This window comes from Panthera leo, chromosome A1 (assembly GCF_018350215.1).
Source record: "Panthera leo isolate Ple1 chromosome A1, P.leo_Ple1_pat1.1, whole genome shotgun sequence".
Taxonomy (NCBI): Eukaryota; Metazoa; Chordata; class Mammalia; order Carnivora; family Felidae; genus Panthera; species Panthera leo.
Genome location: NC_056679.1, coordinates 130,034,333 through 130,058,857, shown reverse-complemented (window position 1 = coordinate 130,058,857; position 24,525 = coordinate 130,034,333). Strand labels below are relative to the sequence as shown.

The 24,525-nt window shown below is 37.2% G+C and overlaps 1 protein-coding gene across 5 annotated transcripts in view; it reads right to left on the bottom strand.

The window, feature by feature from the left end:
* IPO11 (importin 11) overlaps window positions 1-24,525 on the bottom strand; it is a 198,482-nt gene that overhangs the window by 2,278 nt on the left and 171,679 nt on the right. The window contains exon 31 of one of the 5 annotated variants that reach the window (XR_006202884.1): window positions 5,978-6,161. The exons of 3 other annotated variants lie outside the window; for them this stretch is intronic. Coding sequence is in view for 1 of the 2 variants with exons in the window: in XM_042940027.1 (XP_042795961.1) it covers window positions 5,426-5,470 (45 nt within the window). In the remaining variant the exon portion in view is untranslated. Of the gene's footprint in view, window positions 1-5,396; window positions 5,471-5,977; window positions 6,162-24,525 lie in introns of those variants that run through there. One more of the 5 variants, XM_042940027.1, reaches the window with a different exon arrangement.

Below are 24,525 nucleotides of genomic sequence, written 5' to 3'. Positions count from 1 at the left end.
GATTACTCCCTTATGCCTTTTTCTATTTTAGAAGAATTACTAAAGGACACAGACGATTTTATGACTCCTGATACACATTATCAAGTTGTTTTTCCGACAGTTAGTACAAATGTAAAAGGTATGAGAGTTTTCAGCTTGTGACATTGTTTTTACCACTGGTATTAATTACCATTATTTAAATGCTTTATAATTTAAGAAGTGAAAAATAATACACTCTACTTTAAGCTGTACATTTCTCCCATTATCAATAAAGGTGAACATCTGCAAGGCGTCAGTAAAATACATGAGTGTGTGTGCCCAATATGGCTGCACAGAAACTCTTGTCCTTCCTTACGGATATTCAATTTTAGGTAGATAAAACAGTTGAATCACATCTGCTGTTTGAGCAATTTAAAGAAATTTTAAAATAATGACCACAAATGGAAAATCTAATTGAGAGGCAGAGACATACATGGCATGAATTTGAAATGAGACCCCTTAGGTGACCATTCCAGAGCTACATGATAAATCCAAGGCAAGGATACATTCAGTATTCATTGCAGGTGAACAGGAGAAAAGAACTCTCAACACAAACCCCTGCCTTCACAAGCCTGAAGATATCACTGTACAAAAAGCACAGAAATTGAAGACGAACATTTAAAAGTAAATGTTCTCTTAAGCAAAATGCAGTTATGTTCGATATTATTTTCATTACTATGAAATAGATTTTTTTGCTAAAGAGGATGTGCACTTTGTTGAAATATCATGAACTATCTGTAACTAAAACCATCTGCTACAATATGAGGGAAACAGAGCTGAGCTGGAAATTAATGTTCAAATAAGTTACCCCAACTACTGAAATGAGCTTAGGAGAGTAGTTTAAATGCTGTTTCAATCTGCTATAAAAAACTGCAAACAGTTAATGTATCAAATCTCCACCCTTTAACTTTCAACTGACTAATAAAAAGGAAAACTACTGCCATACTAAATCCCACCAAGGCATCAGTATAGTATTTTTTAAAGTATATTGACCAGTCATGCAAAGATTAAAAAAACCATTAGTCTCTTTTGAAAGAAAAGTTGTTGAAGGGAGAAGGAAGGGAAAACAAAACACACAAGATCTCCAAATGCACATCTTTAAAAAATCTTAAAACAACCACCACAACAACTATTTTCTTCAGTTAAAAATATCATGTAAGCAAATAAATGTGTATTTTGGCTTGTGGTAGATAGTCATAAATCACAGGTATGAATACTTTCTTTTTTTGTTTTAATTTGTTTAATGCTTATTTATTTTTGAGAGAGACAGAAGAGAGTATGAGCAGGGAAGGGGGCAGAAAGAGACGGGGACACAAAATCTGAAGCAGGCTCCAGGCTCCAAGCTGTCAGCACACAGCCAGATGAGGGGTTTGAACTCAAGAACCACGAGATCATGACCTGAGCCAAAGTCAGATGCTTAACTGACTGAGCCACCCAGGTGCCCCAATACTTTCTTTTGAATAAGTTTTTTGAAATACATTAATAAAATGATTCTCTCGAGAAAAATCACTGCTGCATACCCACTAAAACTCCAGATATCATTTCTTTGAATGTTATAGTGCCATCAATAGAATTAAAAAACACTCGGGGTGCCTGGCTGGCTCAGTTGGTTAAGCATCCGACTTCGGCTCAGGTCACGATCTCGCGGTCCGTGAGTTCGAGCCCCGCGTCGGGCTCTGTGCTGACCGCTCAGAGCCTGGAGCCTGTTTCAGATTCTGTGTCTCCTTCTCTCTCTGTGACCCTCCCCCGTTCATGCTCTGTCTCTCTCTGTCTCAAAAATAAATAAACGTTAAAAAAAAAATTAAAAAAAAAACACTAAAGTCACTAATTATCATTTTCACAACTGTTGCTTTTATACAGTTAATACATATATACTATATAAATAATGCCCGCATTACATAATAAACTCAATTATATGATTTAACGTGAAAAAATACAGAAAGCTTACATGTTCATCAGGTGGTATGCTCCTGAGAAAATAATTAGTTTTATAGTGTAATAAGCAAATTATAATTAGGAAGATAACTCTGCTGTTGGAAAACCACATTGCAAAAGTAGATGTGAAGTAGACTTCTAATTCCAAAATAACAGAGTAAAATATTCTTCTAATTCTTTCAGGTAAGTACAACTAAAACTCCTGGACATTACATGTGTGTGTGTGTGTGTGTGTGTGTGTGTGTGTGTGTGTGTGTGTGTGGAGACACCCAGAACTGAAGGAATGACACAGTACTGAGTCCCAGGCTTTCTTCTTGCATCATATACCCCAAATTTGGGCCTGAAGAAGCCAGCAACCTGGACATGGTAACAAACGTAGACCAAAAAAAGGTTCCAACAAAAAGCCTGCTCTCTACCCAAGGGACCAAAAAGCAAGACAGAAAACTTTAGATGATAACTAGTCTATTTCACTCAGCCCAACACCAAGACTAAACTATGGCCCCACCTCTACTCACACCAGGCTGTTAAAAGGATTCGAACCACCCATCCCCCAATAGCGTGTGTGTGGCGACACTCGGGGAGCTTGAACTCTCAGTTCCTCTCACGGGGAGAGGGGCCGAGTGGAGAACTTGGCTTTCTGCACCCACCTGACAGTAACAAAGTGGCACAGCCACTTCTGCCACAGCACTGTCAAAAGAAGGTGGCTAAAACAGAATCTGCAGTAAGATTCAGTCTAATAAAACCAAAAATATCCAGGTTTCAATAAAAAAAAAGTCATTCATAACTAAAGGAGGTATCAGAGGCAGAAGGGAAGTGGGTTTAATTATAAAAGGGCAAAATGAGGAGTCTTTGCAGCCACGGAAATGTTCCATATCCTGACTACTTTGGTTGTGATGTTACAGTTTTGCAAGATGTTATCACTGAGGGGTCATGGACAACAACACATCACAAACCAGAGTGAGCTCAGTATCTGGCAACCTCAGACACCAAGAATATATTGGGAGGCATGGAATTAATTTCCCAGAGGTGAAAGACCCAAACAGTTTGGTAATCCACATTCCCAAATTCAAACAAATTAATCACAGAAGAATCTTACAAATTCAGAAATTGTTTATTCTTTTTTGGAACACATCTAACAAGTGTGGTTATCTTTGCTCAGATGTACAAATATGAGAAGGTAAAAACCCTCTACAGAAAAAACAAAGCCAACAGTACTGAGGCCCAGCTGACAATACAGAAATACTGGGAGTAATGGGAAGAGACACAAAACTATTAAAAACGCAATTTTTATGAGACGCAATTTTTGGTACTCTGGACCACATCTTGCAACTAAGAGCCTTAGTGGAAAACCAGCGATATCTCAATAAAACCTGAAGTTTAGTTAGCAATAATATACCAATGTTGGTTTCCTAATTTTGACAAATGCACTCTGATGTAAGATGCTGACATTACGGAAAAGGAGTGAGGGGCACATGAGAAGGAAAGGTCTGTACTACCTCTGCTACTTTTCTGAAAACCTAAAACTCTTCCAAAATAAAAAGGGTGTCTGTCTTTATGCCAGTACCATACTGTTTTATTTACTTTGTGATAGATTTTGAAATCAGAAAGTGTGATGCCTCCAGCTTTATTCTTTTTCAAGACTGTTTTGGCCACTCAAGGTCTTTCCTGGTTCCTATGAATTTTAGAATTGTGTTTTCTATTCCTGTAAGACATGCCATTGGAATTTTTGACAGAGTGCACAGACTCTGAAAATTGCCTTGCGTAGTATGGAAATCTTAATATCTAGTGTTCCAAACCATGAATATGAGTATCTACTTGTGTCTTTAATGTCTTTCATCAACGTTTTGTAGTTTTCAAGGTACAAGTCTCTCACCTCCTTGAAGTGTATTATGTATGCTCAATTGTTATATTTATGTTAAATTTATGCTCAGCTATTGTATTCTTTCTGATGCAGTTCTAAGTGGGATGTGTTTTCTTAAGTTCCTTTTCAGATAGTTCATTTAGTACAGAAAATACAACTGAAGTTTTCATACTGACTTTGTATCCTGCAACCTTACTTAATTTATTAGCTCCAGCAATTTTTTTTAAATAGGTCTTTAGTGTTTTCTATACCTAAGATCACATCATCCGCAAAAAGGGACAGTTTTACTTCTACCTTAACATCTGGATTCTTTTTATTTCTTTTCCTTGCCTAATTGTTCTGACTAGGATTTCAGGTACCATGTTGGGTATACAGAGCAATAGACAGAACAGGAAGTTCACAAATAATTCCACACATATATAGTCAACTGATCTTCAACAAGGGCACCCAAAAGTAAACAATGAAAGGACAGTCTCTTCAACAAATGGTGTTGAGAAAAGTGGATAGCCAAATGAAAAAGAATGAAATCCTTCTCTTTCACCACACAAAAAATCAAGTCAAAATGAGTGAGACTTAAACATAAGACCTCGGACTCCTAGGAAAAAAACCCACAATTTTGGGAAAAGCTTCATGCCACTGGGCATAACAATGATTTCAAAAATATGACACTAAACGCACAGGCAACAAAAGGAAAACTGACAAGAGAGACTACAATAAACAAGTTTTATAATATATTTAAAAAGAGGTACTAAAAGGGACACCTGGGTGGCTCAGTCAGTTAAGCATTTGACTTCAGCTCAGGTCATGATCTCATGGTTCATGGGTTTGAGCCCCGCATCGGGCTCTGTGCTGACAGCTCAGAGCCTGGAGCCTGCTTCGGATTCTGTGTGTGTGTCTCTCTCTCTCTCTCAAAAATAAAAAAAACATTAAAAAAAATTTAAAAATACAAATAAAATTAAAAAAGAGGTACTAAGAAGCTAAAAAAGTACATCCCTCTGTGGCCATCTGGTACGAGGACAACCTGCTCTGGATGCCTCAATTAACTTACCCAAGTGTTCAATTATAGAGCATCTAAATAGCAAGGCGGGCAAGTTCATTTCTGAAATGAGGAAAAAATGATGTCCCTAGGCTGTGAGTGACATTCAAGGTTGATTTTTCTGAAGTTAATGACAACAGGAGAACTGGCATACAGACTTCCAAATTCCTGGTTTTGTTCTCTTTCCATTACATCCATATGCCTAACCGCTCTCTCACCCTTCAAGGAAGGACATAATATTTAAATATTTCCATTAAAATGGTTAAGATAAAATTAGAACCCTTATAATAGATTTGTGATATTAGAAGATAATTACCCAGAATTCCTGACTCCAAGACAATGCCAAATAAATTAAGTGCTAATATTCTGACTCACTTCAAAAGTCCATACATTGGATTTTAATAAGCAAGTAGTTTGGTACTCCTTGACTTTGAAATTATTACTTTAAGAAAGAATGGTTCTGGATGAACTGTGTATCAGATTCCTCTGTTGGTAATTATAGCTTTCTGACGTTTGCTTCAAACCATAAGGTAGTTAGTCTTTAGAGTTGGTACAAGATTTTAGCTCCTGTGGTGCTACTTACCAGAATGTCCATTTCTTATTCTTTGAGATTTTGATTCCTTAAAACGAAAAAACATTTCACTGCATTAATCAGCAATTTCACCCAGCAGGAATTTGATAGCTGAATCCTTTCTTTTTCTTAGGTCATGTGGCCTTTCATATTATTGTTCAGTTTATAAGCCTCCATAGACCCACGATAATTTTTTGGAAATTATTTACTGTAAAGTTATTTCGGTTGGAATTTTGCTAGAGAGAAAAAGTTTCCTACCCTAGAAAATTACAGAAGATTTTTGTAAGAATAGTGATATACTTTCCATGAAACCTGGTAGATTATGTATAACCACCCTAGCAACGCAACAGACCAAAAATCTTAAAGGAAAATTTGCCTATGACAATGTATTTAACCCTGTGGTCTTCAAATGTTCTTAGTTCGATTAAAATATCTTTGGCTTGAAATTCCCTTTTTTGACCTCTGTTTCATACAGGGAATTGTCAATTTCTGAAATACATCTACATCTAAATTTTTAGAATCTGTTGGATATAAACTCTCCTAACCAGTGGCTTACCAAGGAGTTTGAGTGCTGTAGATGCCAACCAGAGCCCATCTCATCAATAAGGCTCAACAATGCAAATTCAGTCACTAATTAAACCCAGTGTGCAATCCAAATTCCAAGGCAGCGAGTGAGATTTTATCATCCCTGCTGTAGCTGTCCATCGAGGAATTTAGACTACAATTTCTATTTGACGAACCTGTAAATAAAGGAGCTATTTTACATTGCTATGTCTAGAATGACTGAAACCCAGACGTCATGAGATAAAAGTAACAATGCATACATACATGTCTCAGGGACAAAAATGCAATTGCAATTTAGCAATTAGCTTATTACCGAGGTTTTCTGATATAATTATTTTTTCTCTCCATCAGTCCCAGACCATTACTAATTGGGTATTTTTACTCTAGTTTCAGTCTTATTTTGGTTACGCCTTCCAAGGTGCTTTAAATCTACAAAGTAAGCGTGAGCAAAACACACAATTTAATCAATGAGCCAAAGTAAATATGCCAAGCCCAGATATGAGCAACAGAACATCTTATTTCTTCACATTTGTTTCCGTAGGGAATGTTCCTCATCAGAGTGATTAAACAGCAATCAAAATATTCTATCTACATTTACTAAACTCCAACCGCAAACAGGGCATGTACTAGGCACAGACTAAACCTTTTATGTACATTTTTTTGTTAGTTTATGTTGAGAGAAAGAAAAAGTATGTGTGCAAGCGGGGGAGGGGCAAAGAGAGAGAGAGGGAGGGAGAGAATCTGAAGTAGGCTCTGCACTTTCATCCCCCCAAAGCGGGGCTTGACCCCATGAAGCCTGAGATCATGACCTCAGCCAAAATCAAGAGTTGGATCCTTAAATGACTAAGCCAGCCAGGTGCCCCTTTACATAAGATTGTTTCATTTAAAACTCAAAATAAGAAATTCTAAAGAGAAAAGGAAACCCACAGCAATATAACTAAATATGTTTACAGAGTGTTTTTCACCCTTAGCAGCATACTGGGAACCATTTGTAGAATATTAAAAACTGCTGATGTCTAAGTCCCACTTCTAGAGATTCTGATGTAATTGGTTTCAGGCACTCGAATTTTTAAAAGCTCGTAAGAATCTGATACATATTTGAGTGAGGAAGAGTGCTAAAGAAAAATTTGGAAAAAACGGTTTTGAGGACTAAGATTTCAAGTAAACCCAACAAAAATCTCTATAGATATCTTCATATTCATTAACATAAATGCAAGTAACAGACTCAATAAAATACATGACACTTAAAAACTCTTTGGTACTTCCAAGCCCTACAGACTTGATTCCCATAGACCACCACCTACTTCTACATGCTCTTCAGGGCTTTCTTTCTCCTTTGGTTTCAATGAGACATTTTTGGGTTCCTTTTGCTTTAGTGTATGCAAAACAGAGAAAGTCAGGATCCTTTTTTTTTTTTTCCAAACTGTATGACTCCTTCACCATCCAAAAGTTTAATCCTCTTTTGAGCCTTACTTTTGACTCTAGAATTCCAAAGGATTCCCCAAATCACATAAAAATCCACACTATAAGGATTTGGACTTTGCCTGCTTTTCCTAACTGGTTTGCTAGTAACACCAACATACATTTACATGTTTATCATTTAATTGGTTACCTTGTTAAACTCTCTTCATAGCTGGTTTGTTGATTTTCCTGGACTTTTCTGGCATAAACATTCATTTAAATGACTAATGACTCGCCTTTTCTTTGCCAGTACTTAATACCTACACTCACTCAAATACACCCTTGCTTGTTCTCATCACATTGGCTAAAAATTCTATGTGACAGACTATCACTGAAAATTTTTATCCTGCTTCCTAGGTACCCAGATAGACCACAACTCCCAGTCAAGAGAATGTGAACAAAAAAGATGTGTCATAACCCATTCTTTTTCTCTCCAACTAGACAGAAGAATCATCAATATATCTGGGTCATCCCTGAATGACTCTGTGAATTACATACCCACTCATAATCTTCTTTTTGTACTTTCCCTGAGTAGGAAAAAAAACAACAACAAACTATTATATTGAGATTCCAGGGGTCTGTTCTAGAAGGTGGCACTCTCACTTTGATCATTCTCAACAGTGGTATGTTTGTGTTTAGTTTCAAACAGTCATTTAAAACATCACGTTAAAGTCATATTTTTTTTTTTAGGGATCCCTGGGTGGCTCAGTCCGTTAAGCATCCGACTCTTGGTTTGGCTCAGGTCATGATGTCACGTTTCGGGAGTTTGGGCCTGCTTGGGATTCTCTCTCTCCCTCTCTCTGCCCCTCCACTTGCTGTCTTTTGCTCTTTCTCAAAATAAATAAACATTAAAACATTGTTTTTAAAGAGTCCCATTACTCTATTCCTAATTCAGTAAGAGTTTTTACAGGAATAAATGGTGAATTTAATGCTGGGTTAAATTTGCTAATGGTAACTTACTTCTCTGCATCTATTTTCATAAATACAAAAATTTACTATTTTCTTTCTTCTGTTTATTATTTTCCTGACATTCCCACAGTTTTTTAAGTTCTATCTTTTCCTTAAAATGTGACAGCCCAAAAATAAGAAAAAAAGGACTGAAGGAAAAATGGGGAGAAAGAAAAAGGAAAAAGGAGAGAGGAGAGAGAGAGAGAAGATAAGCTGCTGCTGAAAGGATGTCATTAGCAATATTAAATGCATTAAACTACACATTTTTGTAAATTGATAGTACATTCTAGTAAAACCATTTAGAAAACGAGCAAATAAGAAACACTGTTAATGGAAAAATTTTTGCTTGTTTTTAGAAAAATGGGGAATCCACTTAAAACTTTTCTTTCATGATTTTTAATTGTTAACTTGTTTGGCAATTATATTTTATGAAAAACTTGTCCATTCTGACAAGATTTTCCACTGACTAGCCAGGAACTGCATGTATAATCCCTGAAGCTATATGTGACTTTTTACCTAATATTTTATATTTATGTTCACCCCCCCCCACATACCTCCTCTTTATTCATATTTCATGAACATTTTAAAAAGGCATATTCTATTTATAGGATAGAATTTTTATTTACAGGAACTAAATTAAGCTTACTGGTAGTATTGTTCAGTTCTGTCATCATATACCCAGTAGGAGACCGTCTTAGGTTCAACTAAACCTAGAGATCACAAGACCACCACTGGCTATCCTTAGCACCAGTTTACTCAGAAGGCCAGAGGGATGATAAGATACCACAAAATGGTAATGTGTAGGAGAATAAGTTTTGTACCAATAAAAAAGTTATGACCATAGGTGTGTTTTTAGAATCCTATAAAAATATGCTGCCTTTTGAAATGAACCTTTACCTGTTTTATAAAAGCATTTCTCCTGTAAACCAATCATAGCAATAAATTAAGGACTATCTTCATGGAGTTATCTCTAACATTAAAAAAGATCAATTCTAATATATAACTAAATTAATAATAAATTCTATAGAAATAATAGAAATAAATAATAAATAGAAACATGTCCTCCTTCCGTTCACGTTATCATCAAAGTAAAAATGATTATATAACAAAGTGTAACAGAATGTTTAGGGGTGTGTGATCAGTATTCCTAAATTAAGAAACAGCAGCCTCCTAGACATATCTAAGTGTGTTAGTGCTCAGCACTGCCTTTGATTCTACTTCCTTTCCAGAAATGTCATCACTACTCCTGTTTGCCCGTTCTGTGAGACAATAGACTATAAAACCAAACATATTCCATAAGACATTGAGCCAATTATATGTAGTTTCCAGGTGATACAGAAAATGGAAAGAGGACAAAGAGAAATAGGAAAAACCAGATGAGATTTCTAGTTACAATTTAAATGTCACCTTGGATTAAGTTTTCTGAATATCACTTATTTTTGCCTACACTGTTATTAAAGGTATTGAGAGATGCGAACATCACAAGTGTAAGCCAACCTCACACAGGACACACCTGCTTCCTTATGTCTCCTTATTGTTCCAACTACCTATTTGGTTCCAAGAAGTGAGATCACTGAACACATCTTAGGAGAATCTCAAGTCTTTTGATAAAATGCTTCACAAGATCAAGCTATCAAATGAAAGGTTAAAAAGTTAAGTGCTATAAATAAGAAATGCTAAAAGGGAACCTGTAAAGGCAATAAAGTTTAATAACGAGTCAGTGCTCTCAATCTATTTCAAAAACTGGGATGATCACTTCATCAAATTGTAAACCATCAATAATTTATAAAAATGACAGAATATGATGGGAATGAATGAGGGCACAAAACTTGCCATCATGACCATCTGCTGATACAGCAAAATCATTCAAGAAATTGCAGTATTTTAAGACCTGCACTAACCCACTAGTTCTGGAAAGGGAAATACTGTTCTCTGTGGCTATTTAGCCTAAATTGACTAGAGTACTTGAAATGATTTCATGCATGATTTAAATAAACTATGTTGTGTATTTATTTGTGGAAGGAGGCCTGGTGCAAAACAAGGAACTCACAGCCGGTGCCTGTACTACTGAATGATACATAAAAGCCAAAAGGAAAACTAAACAAAACACCACCGTTGCACGAACAAAGATGTAACACACTGACAAATAATTAGAAAACACCACAATTCAAGCATTTCAAAATATCTGCCCCACTTTCACCAGTATAGTTTACTTAAATCTCAGAGAACTAAACCTATTAACGTTTAGATCACAAAAAATGAAATAAACGACAATCAGAACATCTACAACACCCGTGAGATTTAGAACTATAAATGAACATGTACCAATCTCTGAGGGTTACCTTTGGTTTTTGTTCAAGGAATACATCCATAGTGAAATAAGTACACGGAGAGCTTTAGAACCAATTACAAAGCAGTGAGTTAACATGGAGGTAACCAAATGCCAGATCTTTCCTGAATGAAGGTCACCCAAATCTCCAGTAGATAGCTCATGTTAACTGCTGACTTAAGGATTTAAGAAATTTGCTAACACTAACATCTAATTCGACAAAAAGTTAGTGAGAACCCATTTTGTACCATTCTAAGTGCAGGGATTCAAAGATAAAATAAATCATGGTCCTTGTAATGCTAAACGCAATGAAAGGGGGAGGTTAAGGTAAGATGAAAATTAGTGGTGCAACACTATTTTTTATATTAAATGGTAAAAGGGCTGCTGCATCACCTGCTTTTTGGAATGGGGTAGTTTGTGTGTGTGTGTGTGTGTGTGTGTGTGTGTGTGTGTGTGTGTGTGTGAGAGAGAGAGAGAGACACACACACACGCAGGGGGAGATAAAGGGAGAATGTGTGGAGAGGCAAAGAGGACAGACAAGAAACAGAAGATACTTCTCTCAGTTACTCAGGTTTAAGGAAAGCTAGCTGGACATGTGGACATATCAAATGGCATCAGTAATCACTGAGTGGAAGCAGTTAATTTGTAGTGAAGTGAATGGGGAAGGGGGCTAAGATCCTGGAAATGGAAAATGCTATAAAATTCTCTTAAGTAGCAGCAAGCCCAGCAACACTGAAAGCTTGCCTCTTTCCCACCCTATCAGCGTGGCTACGCATGCTCACCAGCACTTGTCATTTCTTGTCTTTCTATTCTAGCCACCCTGACAGGTGGTGTCTTACTGTGGTTTTGCTTTGGTGACAACTTTCTGATGGCTGCCTATTCCTACCAAACAAAATCCAAATTCCTAGCTTCCTATGGTTGCCCTAACTACCACACATTTATTATTTTATAGTTCTATACATGAGGAGTCCAGAACCATCTCACAGGGCTAAAATCAAGGTGTGTCAGCAGGGCAGCTTTCCTTCCCGAAGGCTCTAGGGGAGAATCTGTTGTTTTGCTTTTTCCAGCTTCTAGGGGCTGTCTTCCTCTGTTTTCAAAGCAACAGCAACACCTAGATAATCTCCTTTACAATCACCTGATGAGCAACCTTAATTCTACTTTGCAACGTAACCGAACATATCCATAGGGGGATGTAACCTATTCACAGGACCTAGGGATTAGGACGTGGAATTCTTTGGGGGATGAAAGGGATTATAGTTCCCACCACACTTATCTGGCATATCGGGCCCTATACAACTTGGCCGCTATTTGGTACACAGTAGGTAACTACATCAATGTTTCTGAAGAGACACTCCTCCAACTACCCAATGTTCAGTGGAATAAAATGAATTATTATTCAGTTATGAGTACTGTAGGATGCTTAGCAGCATTCTTGGCTCCCACCCACTAAATTACAGTAGTACTTCTCAGCCTTGTGACAATAAAATATATCTTTAGACAATGCTCTAAGTCTCCTGGGGGGTGGGGGAATAAAATAACAATCACTTGAGAATCACTCTTCTACAAGGACCCACTGTTTGCATTAGAAGCAAATGTAACTGCGTGTAACTCGCACAAGGACATAAAGTAATTTTCACTGTAATGGGTTAGTAAAGAAACTCATTAGTCTCTTCATTGCAGTTTCTTCCAGGTCAGAAAAAAAGTGGTGGGGAAGAAATTAATTCAGCTTTAAGTTGAAAGAAAGTCTCAACACTTAAATAGTTTCTATAACAAAAGCCTTCTCCCTTTCTATTTGTTTTACTTTAAAGTGTTTTATTTTAAGGGGGCAATCCAAGAAAAATTGGATGACTTATTCATAGGATATTCACATAGACTATCACATGTGAGATACAAAATAAGTATCAACTGATTTGTGCAAAAGCAGTATTAAGGTCTGTCACAGATCATTTCACCTTGCTTGGGTTCATGTAAAAATGAATGACAGTGGCTAGGAGAGGGGCGCCTGGGTTGCTCAGCTCAGGTCACGATCCCACAGTTCTTGAGATCGAGCCCAGTGTTGGGTTCTGCGCTGACAGTGTGGAGAAGTCTGTTTGGGATTCTCTCGCTCTCCCTCGCTTTCACCCTCCCCCCCCAGGCTGTGCTCTTTCTTTCTCTCTCTCTCAAAATAAATAAAACTGAAAAAAAAAAAATTGGCTAGGATATAGTGACATCCAAACCATTTAATAAGTAAATTCCTTAGTTTAATAAATCCCCTTTCAGCAGAAGTAATGTTTCATTTTTGAACATATCACTGTAAACAGGAGAATTAAACTATTTTTAGATAGTTTTAAATTAATGGAAATAGACACGTTCTTTGATTTTCTTCATTTGACCCTGAATCACGGTAGTACACCCTAGCTTTTGATACAAGGTATGTCTTTTATTTCAGTTAGGCTGAGACCACAAAGAAGCAATTGTTTTCAATGCATGCTTGAAAGAACAAGATGGAGTATTATGAGATTGATCTACAAAATATCCTAGAAGGAAAATAAACCTGCAATTCTTAGCATTAAAATAGCCAAAGTCTTAAGTCTCTGACTTTCAAACAATATGGTTTTTGGTGTTTTCTAATTAGCATTAACTCCCATTTTCAATTGAGATTTTTAAACAATTCTTTAATAAAAGTGTTCAGTTTATTTTAAAAATTATATAATGATAAATTTTCAAGTAAAATAACCTCAGAAACATCATTAATGTGTAAAAAATACACTGTTAAACTGGAGTAATTAAAATAGTAAGGTCAAGGGACTACAAATATGGATTTCTGAAATAAATCTAGGCAAATCTGGCATTGTACTATCTGACAAAGGTGGTATTTCAAAACAGCAGAAAAAAGATACACTTTTGATTAGTTTTGTGGCACAGGAGAGCTGTATCGAAGAACAATGGACACTCTCCTCCACTCCTTTATCAAAAACATTTCCACTTGGATTAAAGATTTAAATGAAATCAATAACACGAAATAAAAACATGAGAAATGATGTTCTTGAGCATGGGGTAGCGTTTCCATAAAAACCAGATAAAACAAAAGCAAAGTGAGAAAACAAAGTCAAAAGTGAACAAACTGCTGACGATTAAAGAAGATGACAACTACCACCACTGAAAACTCACTCACACAATGAAGCCCTCTCAAAGGGCAGTGCAAATCTACACTGTTTACGCCCAAAAGCTAACAGCTCATCTTTCCAAAAATGAGTCTGATGAAGTAGGTGTGGGGGTACGCGTGGGAGTGAGAAGCCCCCTGATAGCTCTAAGGGAATATCTGTGAAATGCAGGAGAGACCACAATGTGCAGAACTTTACCAGGACTCAGAAAACAGAAAAACTACCCTAAACCATGATACGCAAGACAAGCAATGTTTATCTTGCTCAGTCTTTTAAGACCACTCATTTAGGTCCATGCATTCCAAGCGAAGACAAGTGAGGAACTGACCTGACGGTCAGTTGGGACTTAAGGACTTAAAATTAAGACCACTGACTGTCCCTGTAACACGAATGGTTTGTAAATTCTGACCAATCCCTGACAAGACCATTCTAAGACTAACTCCAGCACTCTCAATCTGATAAAACCCCTCCATGATTTACCCACTGAGACACAACTTGTGGTGCCACCAAGTGTGCACTCACCCCTGCAACAACAAGCTCATCAGTTTAATTCTGCTCCTGGTTTAAAAAACAAAAAGCAAAAACCAAACTGAATGAAACACGGATGAAGAATGAAGGGCTGATTTCTGCATCTCTAATGAGCTTCTTCAGGTTTCTGATTATACTCTAAACTAGGTGGCATAAAACAACTAATTTTTAAATTTTGAGGAATTCTGTGGAGAAGAGTAAGAACAGATGGTCTCTTCTCCACGATCTATGGGCTTCACTTGAGAAGACTTGAAGGCTGGAGGGGAATGACACTCTCCTGGGGAATCATCTATAGCGTTACTCATTTGTGTGTCTAGCAGTTAATGTTCACTGCGTAAAACAAGACTCACATTCTCTTTGTGGACACTTGGTACCTGGGTTCCAAGAACAAATGTTTCTTGGGAACAAGGCAGAAGATAGATCTTATGATTTGACTCGGAGGGCAGAAAGCATCAGCAAGACTGACCAACTTCAAGGAAAGGAAATAGAGACCCAGAGAGCGTGCAAGTCACCCTGCCAAAACAGCATGTGGAATGGGACATACTATTATGGCCATTCTTGGAAAATACAATGTATCACAGAACTCTTACTTTAAAGCAAAAAACGAACAATCAAATAAAATTTCTAATAGAAAAACTGGGGTGAAGAAGGTAAGAAAGGAATATAAACAAACTATAAACATCTGGAAAATGCTCAGCCTTGTTCATAATTAGAAAAAGTACATTAAAAAACAAGTTACTGCTTTCTAGCATATTGTCCAGGGTGTTGAATAACTCATACCACCAATGGGCACATACTTTTAAATTCTTAGTTTTTCCTTAAAGTGAGAGCCTGGCTTTTGAGAAAATGTATGTCAAATACCCAAGTCTAAATCACCATGTTTCCCTGTCAGCCATTCTTCAATGTTCAAATGGTATTGCATGACAAAGACGGATGATTTAGCTCACAACTCTATTGCAAAAGTACTTTTCCTCATGACAACCGATGTCACAGAGAACATTCCCCTCGTGACACAGAAAGTATTTAAAAATGCATACTTGAGAGTGGTGATGTAATGAAACTGGTCATTTGTACTACTTCATCAAGAACATTCCTCAATGAAAATGGCTTTAAAAAACAAACAAAATGTGAGTATACGGTAGTAAAAAAGAGGCTGATTACTAGCATAGTTTGCTGCCATCGCCTTTACTGATGCTCAAGGGCCAGCTGTTATACCTGCCTTTGGGTGGGGAATGTTGTTTTTCCACAACCAGTGCAAATGCCCACACGATGACAAGAAAAATACTATCTTAGAATGGCAAATACTGTCATCACTCATAGTACTGATACATAATATCACTTATGAAATAAGAATACTCTTGGGGCACCTGGGTGGCTCAGTCGGTTAAGCGTCCAACTTCAATTCAGGTCACGATCTCATGGTCCGTGAGTTCGAGCCCCATGTTGGGCTCTGGGCTGACAGCTCAGAGCCTGGAGCCTGCTTTGGATTCTGTGTCTCCCTCTCTCTCTCTGCCCCTCCCCCGTTCATGCTCTGTCTCTCTCTGTCTCAAAGATAAATAAACGTTAAAAAAAAAATTAAAAAAAAAAAAAAAAAAGAATACTCTTGAGCCCCTAGTTGTTTGCAAACTACCTTTGGAAGTGCTGTTCAAGAACTGGGTACTGTATGCAAGCGATGAATCACTTAATTTTACACCTGAAACTAGTATTACACTGTATGGTAACTGGAATTTAAATTAAAAACTTGATAAAGAAAATTAAAAAAAAAGTGCTGCTCAAGAAACGCATATGATGGAGATCCATTCAATGGAATGTGATCAAATACAGCTATTCAAAGAAATGATGCAAATCTAAATGTATGCATATGGAAAAATGCTCATGCATTTACCACATTTAAAAATAATCAAGGGGCGCCTGGGTGGCTCAGTCGGTTGAGCATCCGACCTCGGCTCAGGTCATGATCTCACAGTTTTTGAGTTTGAGCCTCATGTCGGGCTCTATGTTGCCAGCTCGGAGCCTGCTTCTGATTCCATGTCTCCCTATCTCTCTGCTCCTCCCTTGTTCACGCTCTGTCTCTCTCTCTCTCTCAAAAATAAACATTAAAAATATTTTTTTAAATAATCAAGAAGCATAATCTTTAAAAAAAAAAGATTTTATTTTTAAGTAATCTCCACACCCAACATGGGCTTGAACTCACAACCCCAAGATCAAGAGTTGTGCAATCCACTGACTGAGCCAGCCAGGTGCCCCTTTAGTGTTTACTTATGAACTACATACAGATGTTTATATATGCAAATGTTTGGAAAGAAATATGTCAGTAAAAGGCTATCTTGGGGAAAGGGATTTCATATCATATAATTAATTTTGTGGTTTTTAAAAGAGTATAGGTTATTGTTAAAATTAAAAACAAAATCTTCAGGGTGCCTGGGTGGCTTAGTCTGTTGAGTGTTTGACTCTTGATTTTTGGCTTAGGTCATGATCCCATAGTTGTGGGAACGAGACCCGCCTGGGGCTCTGCGCTGAGTGTGGAGGCTACTTGAGATATTCTCTCTTCCTCCGCCCCTCTCCACTACTCTCACTCTAAAATTAAAACAAAACAAAACAAAACAAAAAAACACAAAACTTCAAAATAGGAACTTGCTACGCAGAAGGATTCTTTGTAAAGGCTCTTTAATTTCCCCTCCCTCAAAAGACAGGCTCCTTCTAAAAACATAATTAGCATTACTGATAATTTATTAATAAAAAGAAGAAGGAAAAAGGAGGAATAAAAGAAAGAAAATAGTCTCATGTTCACTGGAATGTTACCTAAGTTATTGAAAATGCATTCTCCGAAAGGAGGCCATATTCTTCATGGATAAACACGAAGACTTTACTTAGCGTTGAGTCTAATACCACACTGCCAAAATTTCCAAATGCACATTGGCAAAGTTACTTAACTATTTTTGATTAAGGTTTTTAGCAATAATTCAGGTAAATAAATTCAATTCAAGAAGCAATGAGGTTGCCTATTTTCTAAAACTCAAGAACAATATTGAGGTCAGCAAGCAATTAATCTGAAGTCTCATCTAAAAACAAAAACTCAGAAGCCATTACTTTATTTAGTTTCAAGGGCATTTTCAATGGCACTTTCTTTTCCAGCATCTTTTGATTGTGATTATGTAGCCTACTGTGAAAGATCTCAACCTCTGTATCTCAAACTATTTTTTTGATTAACATTTTAGCTTGATCACAGAAAGAACTGCTTTCTCAGGAGGATGCCTGGTTATCAATTTGTGTCTTTATTACATCTCTGTTGAATTATTTCAATTCATTGTTGCCCATCCTCTTGAACTGTTTTAATGTCATTTTCAAGCATACACTTTGTAAGAGCTGAATTACCTATTAAAACAGTGTATTACTAAGATTTGGGTAAGTTTAACGTTGATTTTGAGCATCTCACTTATAAGGAATGCTACGTTCAATCTACAATTTTGAAATATTTTATACAGATATCCTTAGGTAAAGTTATGTGCCTTAGGACAACCTTTTTTACATTTCAGCATCATCTGGAAATGAAGATAAGGATGCATTAACAACAGCATTAATAGGTAATTGAACTTAGAGAATGCAGACTCAGAGAGAAACATACATAAAAAGGAAATGCTCTCATTGTACGAAACCGGCTTTGTAATAAGCTAATGGTATTCAATGTCTGTAAAGAATATGTATTTATTACCAATCAATATACACCAGAAGATAGGTTCTGTGGGTATACATAATAGTAGAGGAAATACTAATTATAATGATCAATACTTTGGACATGGTGAGCATACAAAAATGTATGTTGAATAAACACAAAAGAGAAACCATCCATTTTGAAGAAGGTACTCTTGCCATTGTGTTGAAGTCAAGAGCAAACAGTTGCATAACTGCAGCAGGCAGGAATATAGTATTTGACAAAGAGTTAACAGAAGTGTTTTCAAGAGAATGCAGAAGGGTGAGGATCTGCACACAATTTTAATAAATTAGATCTTCTATAATCAGATTTGGCTGAAAATATGTGGGTGACAACCAACACAGAAGTGACAGCAAATAAGTCATATGGATAAAAATTACTTTAATAGTACAAATGCTTTCTTTGCAAAACCGGAAGCAATAATTTGTAATCAGAACTCTGCAAACTGCTATTTAATATTAAAATTTAAAAACTAAATTTCTACGAGGCAGGGGCACAAACACAAACTGTACTTCTTCATAACAGCTTCATGAGACATCAATAAAAACAGTCACAATTCACAACTGGGATCTACTTGATGTTCGTAAAAAATCAGTTCTTGAGTAGGACTGCTTTTTCCTACTATCGATCTACAGACTTTAAAGACCACTATGTATCAAAGGCTGAAGAAAAAACTGAAGTCATCTCAGCAATTCTGAAGTGAAAAAGGAATCACAGGGCAAAATGGAAGGGAACAAATGTGAGTACTTCTCCTTTGATGGTTATAAATAAAGCACTCACGCCTACCCTTTTGTGGCTTCATTCAAGCAGTAGCATGAAATACACCTAGTAGTGTAAGATAAATCTGACACTATCAGAGATTTTCTGTGGTCATCTACAATACTGTTATGGATTACGCAAATGCTCTATAAATACTCTGCATTGTTAAGTAAAAAAAAAAACAAAACAAAACACAAAAACAAACAAAAAAAACACCTAGAAGACAGAACGCTATCATCCACTGTCATCAAAATAAAATTTGATTAACTTTACAAATTAACTACTGAGTAAATACAAACAAAATAGTTTTTACTTTCAATTTTATTCTAAAAGATTCAGTAAAGAGAAAATTTTAAAAAGTTTTCTTTCAGTATTTTATTTTTTTTCACGTTTCAGAGCACAAGCGGGGAAAGGGCAGAGAGAGAGGGAGACACAGAATCTGAAGCAGACTCCAGGCTCTGAGCTGTCAGCAGAAAGCCTGACGCGGGGTTCGAACCCATGAACCATGAGATCATGACCTGAGCTGAAGTCAGATGCTTAACTGACTGAGCTACCCAGGTGCCCCGCTTTCAGTATTTTAAAGATGCTGTTCTGTTGTCAGCCCATCTGCATAGTTTCTGATGACAAGTTTGTTATCATTCTTATCTCTTATCCTCTCTATATAATGCATCTTTTTTTCCTCCCTGTTTTAAGATTTTCTCTTCAACACTGGATGTAAGTAGCAAGTTGATTGTGATATGCCTTGGTCTACAGTCTTTTTTCCTGTGCTTGGGGTTCTCTGAGTTTCTGGGACTTCTGAACTCATAGTTTTCATTAAGTTTGGAAAAATTCTGGCCATCATTTCTTCAAATATTTCTTTTGTTCTCCTTTTTGTCATGCGGGGACCTGTGTGACTTGTACATGAGGATGCTTGTACACGTCCTACACAGCTTACCTCCCTTCCTTTGTTGGGTTTTTTCCTGTTTCTTTTTGGAGAGTTTCTATTTCTGCATCTTCAAATTCACTCATCTTTTGTTTCCTAATACTTCATCTACATTAACCCCACCAGATATTACAGATTTTAATCGCTACAGGTTCATTTCACTTTTTAAAATATCTTTAACATTTCTATTTACCAGATTAATCTTTCCTCTAGCTTCTCAACTGAGGGAACACAGTTATAAAAACTGTTTTAATGATCTTTTCTACATTTCTACCATATGTATCTATTCTTGGGAAGTTATAAGTGATTGACTTTTCCCCCTCAGTAGGGAGACTTTCCAGCTTCTTTGCATGCCAGTAGGTTTTTACTGGATGCCAGGCATCATAAATTCTGCCCTATTAGATACTGGAAATTTTTCTAGATGACAGTCATGAGTTTTGTTCTAGGATGTGATTACATTGCTTGGTAATAGTTCAATCTTTTCAGATTTTGCTTTTACCTCTGTTTGGCAGGATCAGAACAATACCTAATATGGGGATAATTCTGTACCAACACGGACACACACTTGTGAACCCTCTACCTAATGCCCTATCATTCCTGAGGGTTTGCACTCTGACAACATTATCTATTCCTGGCTGTGTCAGCTCAGAATCCCGTTCCCCTCAAAATCCTTCCTGGAGGCTCTTTCCCTGGCCATGGGTAACTTCTACACTTCTATGTGCTGATCAGTACTCAGCTAAAGACTCAGAAGGGACCCTCCCAAGATCCCCCAAGTTCTAAGTGGGCTACTCCCTCCTCTTTGGTAATTCAAGCCACTCTGGCGTCTTCCAGCTTCATCTCCTCAAATCAGAGAGACCAGCAGGCTCCCTGTGCCCTCCCCCCGCCCCAAGTGGGCTCCCTGTGCCCCTCCTCTCCCTCCAGGTAGCAAACTGTGGCAACCAGAGGGTTTGCTTTCTGTTTCCCAGAGATCATTATGCTTCATACTCTAATTTGCAGTATCTTAAAAAAAAAGCTGTTTCACGTAATTTTGTCTTGCTTTCAGTGATTGTAGGTAGAAGGATCATTTCAAAGCCTGTATCTCCACCTTTGTAAGAAACAACCCCAATTTAACAAATTTACAATCTCAAAAAAACAAAGGAAATTATATCTCTTGTCTAAAGCATCCATGATGCGGGGCAAGGCTTCTCTCCTAAATCTGCCCTTCAGACCTCATCTTCGACTCTCTGTCTTCTTCCGACACATAATACTCAGTTCACACCAGCACTGTACCTGATGCATGCTCAATGATTTGTTCAAGAAAACAGATAAAATATGTATTAACCTGAGAGTCATCCTCTTACTTTTAGGACACAGAAAGCAAACTGGAAAGGAATCTTTGGAAACACTGGCTTGTGAAAAACATACTCTTGCTATGGAAACCATGAGCGATATATAAGAACAATTCTCAAGTGAATTGGAAAAAAAAAAAAAAAAGCAACAAGAATAATCCCAAGGTTCTCTTACTTTTGGGCACTATCTGTCTCCCTGGCCCCCTAAGCCCAACCTAACTATTTCTCTCGGCAGCCTACATTTCATTTGGCTCGTGGCACGGAAACACTATGCATAACCAACTAGCCAGACTTAAAAACAATTTGGTTCTAAGTGCTTCAGTGTTCGCTCACTATCTATTCGAGACAAAGAAAGCCTGTGGGCCAAGTGAAGGAAAATCAGGATGGGAAGACAACACATACTGCGTATCTGAAAAAAACCAAAGTTCCATATCTAAATCCTACAGGGAAAAGTAGTAGAAACAGTCAAGAGGTTATCTTCAATTGATCTTTTATTAGCCCCTAAACAAATCTTATAAAAGGTATACATCACCTCTTCCCCATAATGTACATCCTCACCCAAATCTGTGTACAATCTCAAGGTGTTTCTAAAACTCCCCTGGAAATCAACAGACAGGCTGAATTTTAGGTTAAAGATTTCCGCCTAAATAAATACAATACTGATCCTAAAATTTACCTCGTCTTCCAGCTTCTGAATTAATAGTTGTGAAACTAGGGACTTTGGATGTTCCCAAAGCCAAATGTACACTTGGCATTTTCCCAAGTCTTTATTTATACGTTGTTATTAGAACACTGTTTTTAGGGACTGATACTCGTATACCCTGAAACATTCCCCCCACCCCGAGGAAAGGTATGGTATAAATGCACATAAGGTCTTAAAAATCTCCAGTTTCTATTTATCACATAATTTTTGGCACTAATTACTCATAACAAATAATATTAAATACTGTCATTCCCTTAAAATATTACTTACAGATTACAAAGTAGCTTTTTACAAGATGTCCTGTCGGGCACATTGTTAAAGCAATAAAAAGCTTGAAAAGACTAAAAGCCACATGAACAACAACTTTGGATGAGGATCAGGTTAACGGCTAATAGTATTCTGGAGTGTTTCCTGGATTTTATATAAAGACCACCGATATGATGGACCACAACACACAGGATACACAGTTCTTGCCAGGATTAATTAGCTATAAAGTCAGTTAGGAAAATTATGCCTGCATGGTATTGCTGCTACTTTCCCATTGGTGCTAATAAGCTTCAAGAAGAGAAAGGAGACAGTAGGTTATGGATCTAGATTTGTTTTGGGAATGAAAAGAGGAGAGATTTCTGTCATCTTAAGGCAGAGGGAAACAGATCCGATGACACTACCCTCACTAACTTGAATAGGTGTCCAAGGACCCAAAGAAAACAGGGGTATATTTTAGAGTCAATCTCTTCAAATGAAAGGGAAAAAAAGGGGAAAAAAAAGTTCTAGTAGTATATTATACATAGTATGTTAAGGTGCTTTAAATATTACAGAGAATGCCTTAGTTTAAGAAACTTTAATATGTAATATAAAAAATGCTTACTCAACAAAGCTTTACAGAAATATACAAAGATATAAGCACATACACACACAAACATAAGTGACACATGTATCCTAATCTCAAGGAGATCACAGATGTGAGTTGCTAGGTTACATGAAACAGAAGATGGTATAAGCAGTTGACATGTACAGAGAAGATGCTAGGTAAATCCAGGAGAGGGAGAGATTACTTCTATACCTGGGCATGGGTGAGAAGGATGATCAGTGAGTAGAGACAGCGTCTCATGAGGAAAACAGTAAATAAGTAAGCTGAGGGAAGGGAAAGAGGATTAAGGGGCTACTCCACATGTAAGGACAAGTCTGAGAGCTCTGTAACAGAAGCAAGAAACCCTCTGATACTCATGGAGACAAGGCGTCTGGTTTAGGAGACAGAGCAGGGTGAAGAAAACAAGGCGCAAAAGGCTGGGTGGAATCACGATGTCTATAAAAGACGGTCAGGGAATTTCATTCCTATTACAGCGGTTCTCAACCCTGGCTGGACACCAAAATAACAAGTGAAGCTTTTAAGAAATACGTAAGCCTGATTTCTAGGCCCACAAACTTAGTAGGTCTAAAGTGGGGAGGCAAAGATTATGACTATGGCTTGTCCAAAGTTAGCAGCAGCAGAAAAACAAGAACATTTAGGTTAAAAGGTGGGAAAGTTAGTGAAAATAAGAGAAAGTTGATAAAAAGAGTGTGAAAATGAGAACAAATTACAGGACTCCAGATATAGGTACACCACAGAATTTTCAGGAGACATGGTATGGTGAAGAAGAAGAGGTTGTGATGGGAGAGGAATGTCAGAGTTCAGGATTTTGGATAAGGATCAGTTTCTAATTAGGATGAAGTCAAGAGGTAGCAAGAAAGCAGGGGTGAAAAGTGTCATGGAACTGGCATGGTAAGAAAAAGCAAAAAGAAAGCTCTCTAAAGTCATAACCAGCCTGACAATGCAGGCAAGTTGAATAAGAGTATTTTCAACAATCCTATATTTACCTTGATTACTCAATGTGATAGGGCAAGGAATCTCAAAAGACAGTTCAGAAATACCAGTAAAATGATGCCTTAATTTCATATTACTTGCAAAATAAAGTGTTTTGTTTATAAATCATGAACTTCAAGATTACTGTTAGTTAACTAAGAAAAAAAATCATAGTACCTTATCAGTGACAGCCAAATACAATTCTTTTACTAGGTCTGTTGAGTTTTTCTAGAGGTAAATAAATGAGAGCAGGAAACAATCATCTGACTGATTCTTAGTGGTTAAAATCACACTAGGAGGGTTTACAACCTCCCAACTCAATCACTAGCCTAGGATGCCCTTCCAACATTCTATTTTGACTGAACATTTATGAAACAACATCACAGAGTATTTTCAAATGAAAATAAGGTAACTTTCCTTCTGGCAATGTGCTCCAAATTCTACTAAGTAAAAGTCTAAAGGAAAGCTGATGGATTTAATAGGCAAAGAGAAGTTCTGGGGGAAGAGGTGATGACAGGAGGAGCTGGAGGAAGAGAAAGGAGGGCAGGAAGGCAGAGGTGTAGTGCAGGCTGAGGTGGTCTGGTCTATCTACTCTGAGAAAGGGGAAAAACATGTTAGCTACCTATAAGGCTCTGATTTTCAGACAATTTCATTCCCATAGTGCAGCACTTCTGTCCCTTTCTGATCCAGTGCTATATCTGACAACAGCAGCACAGGAGACAATACTCACTTGAAGGCAATATACAAGGCCTATTCAGGATTTATGGTATTTGCCAGGAGACTTAGGGTCTGGATATGAATTTAGCAAATAAAATACAACCCAACCTAAAATACAATCAACTTGCTTAGATGTGCTACAGTCAA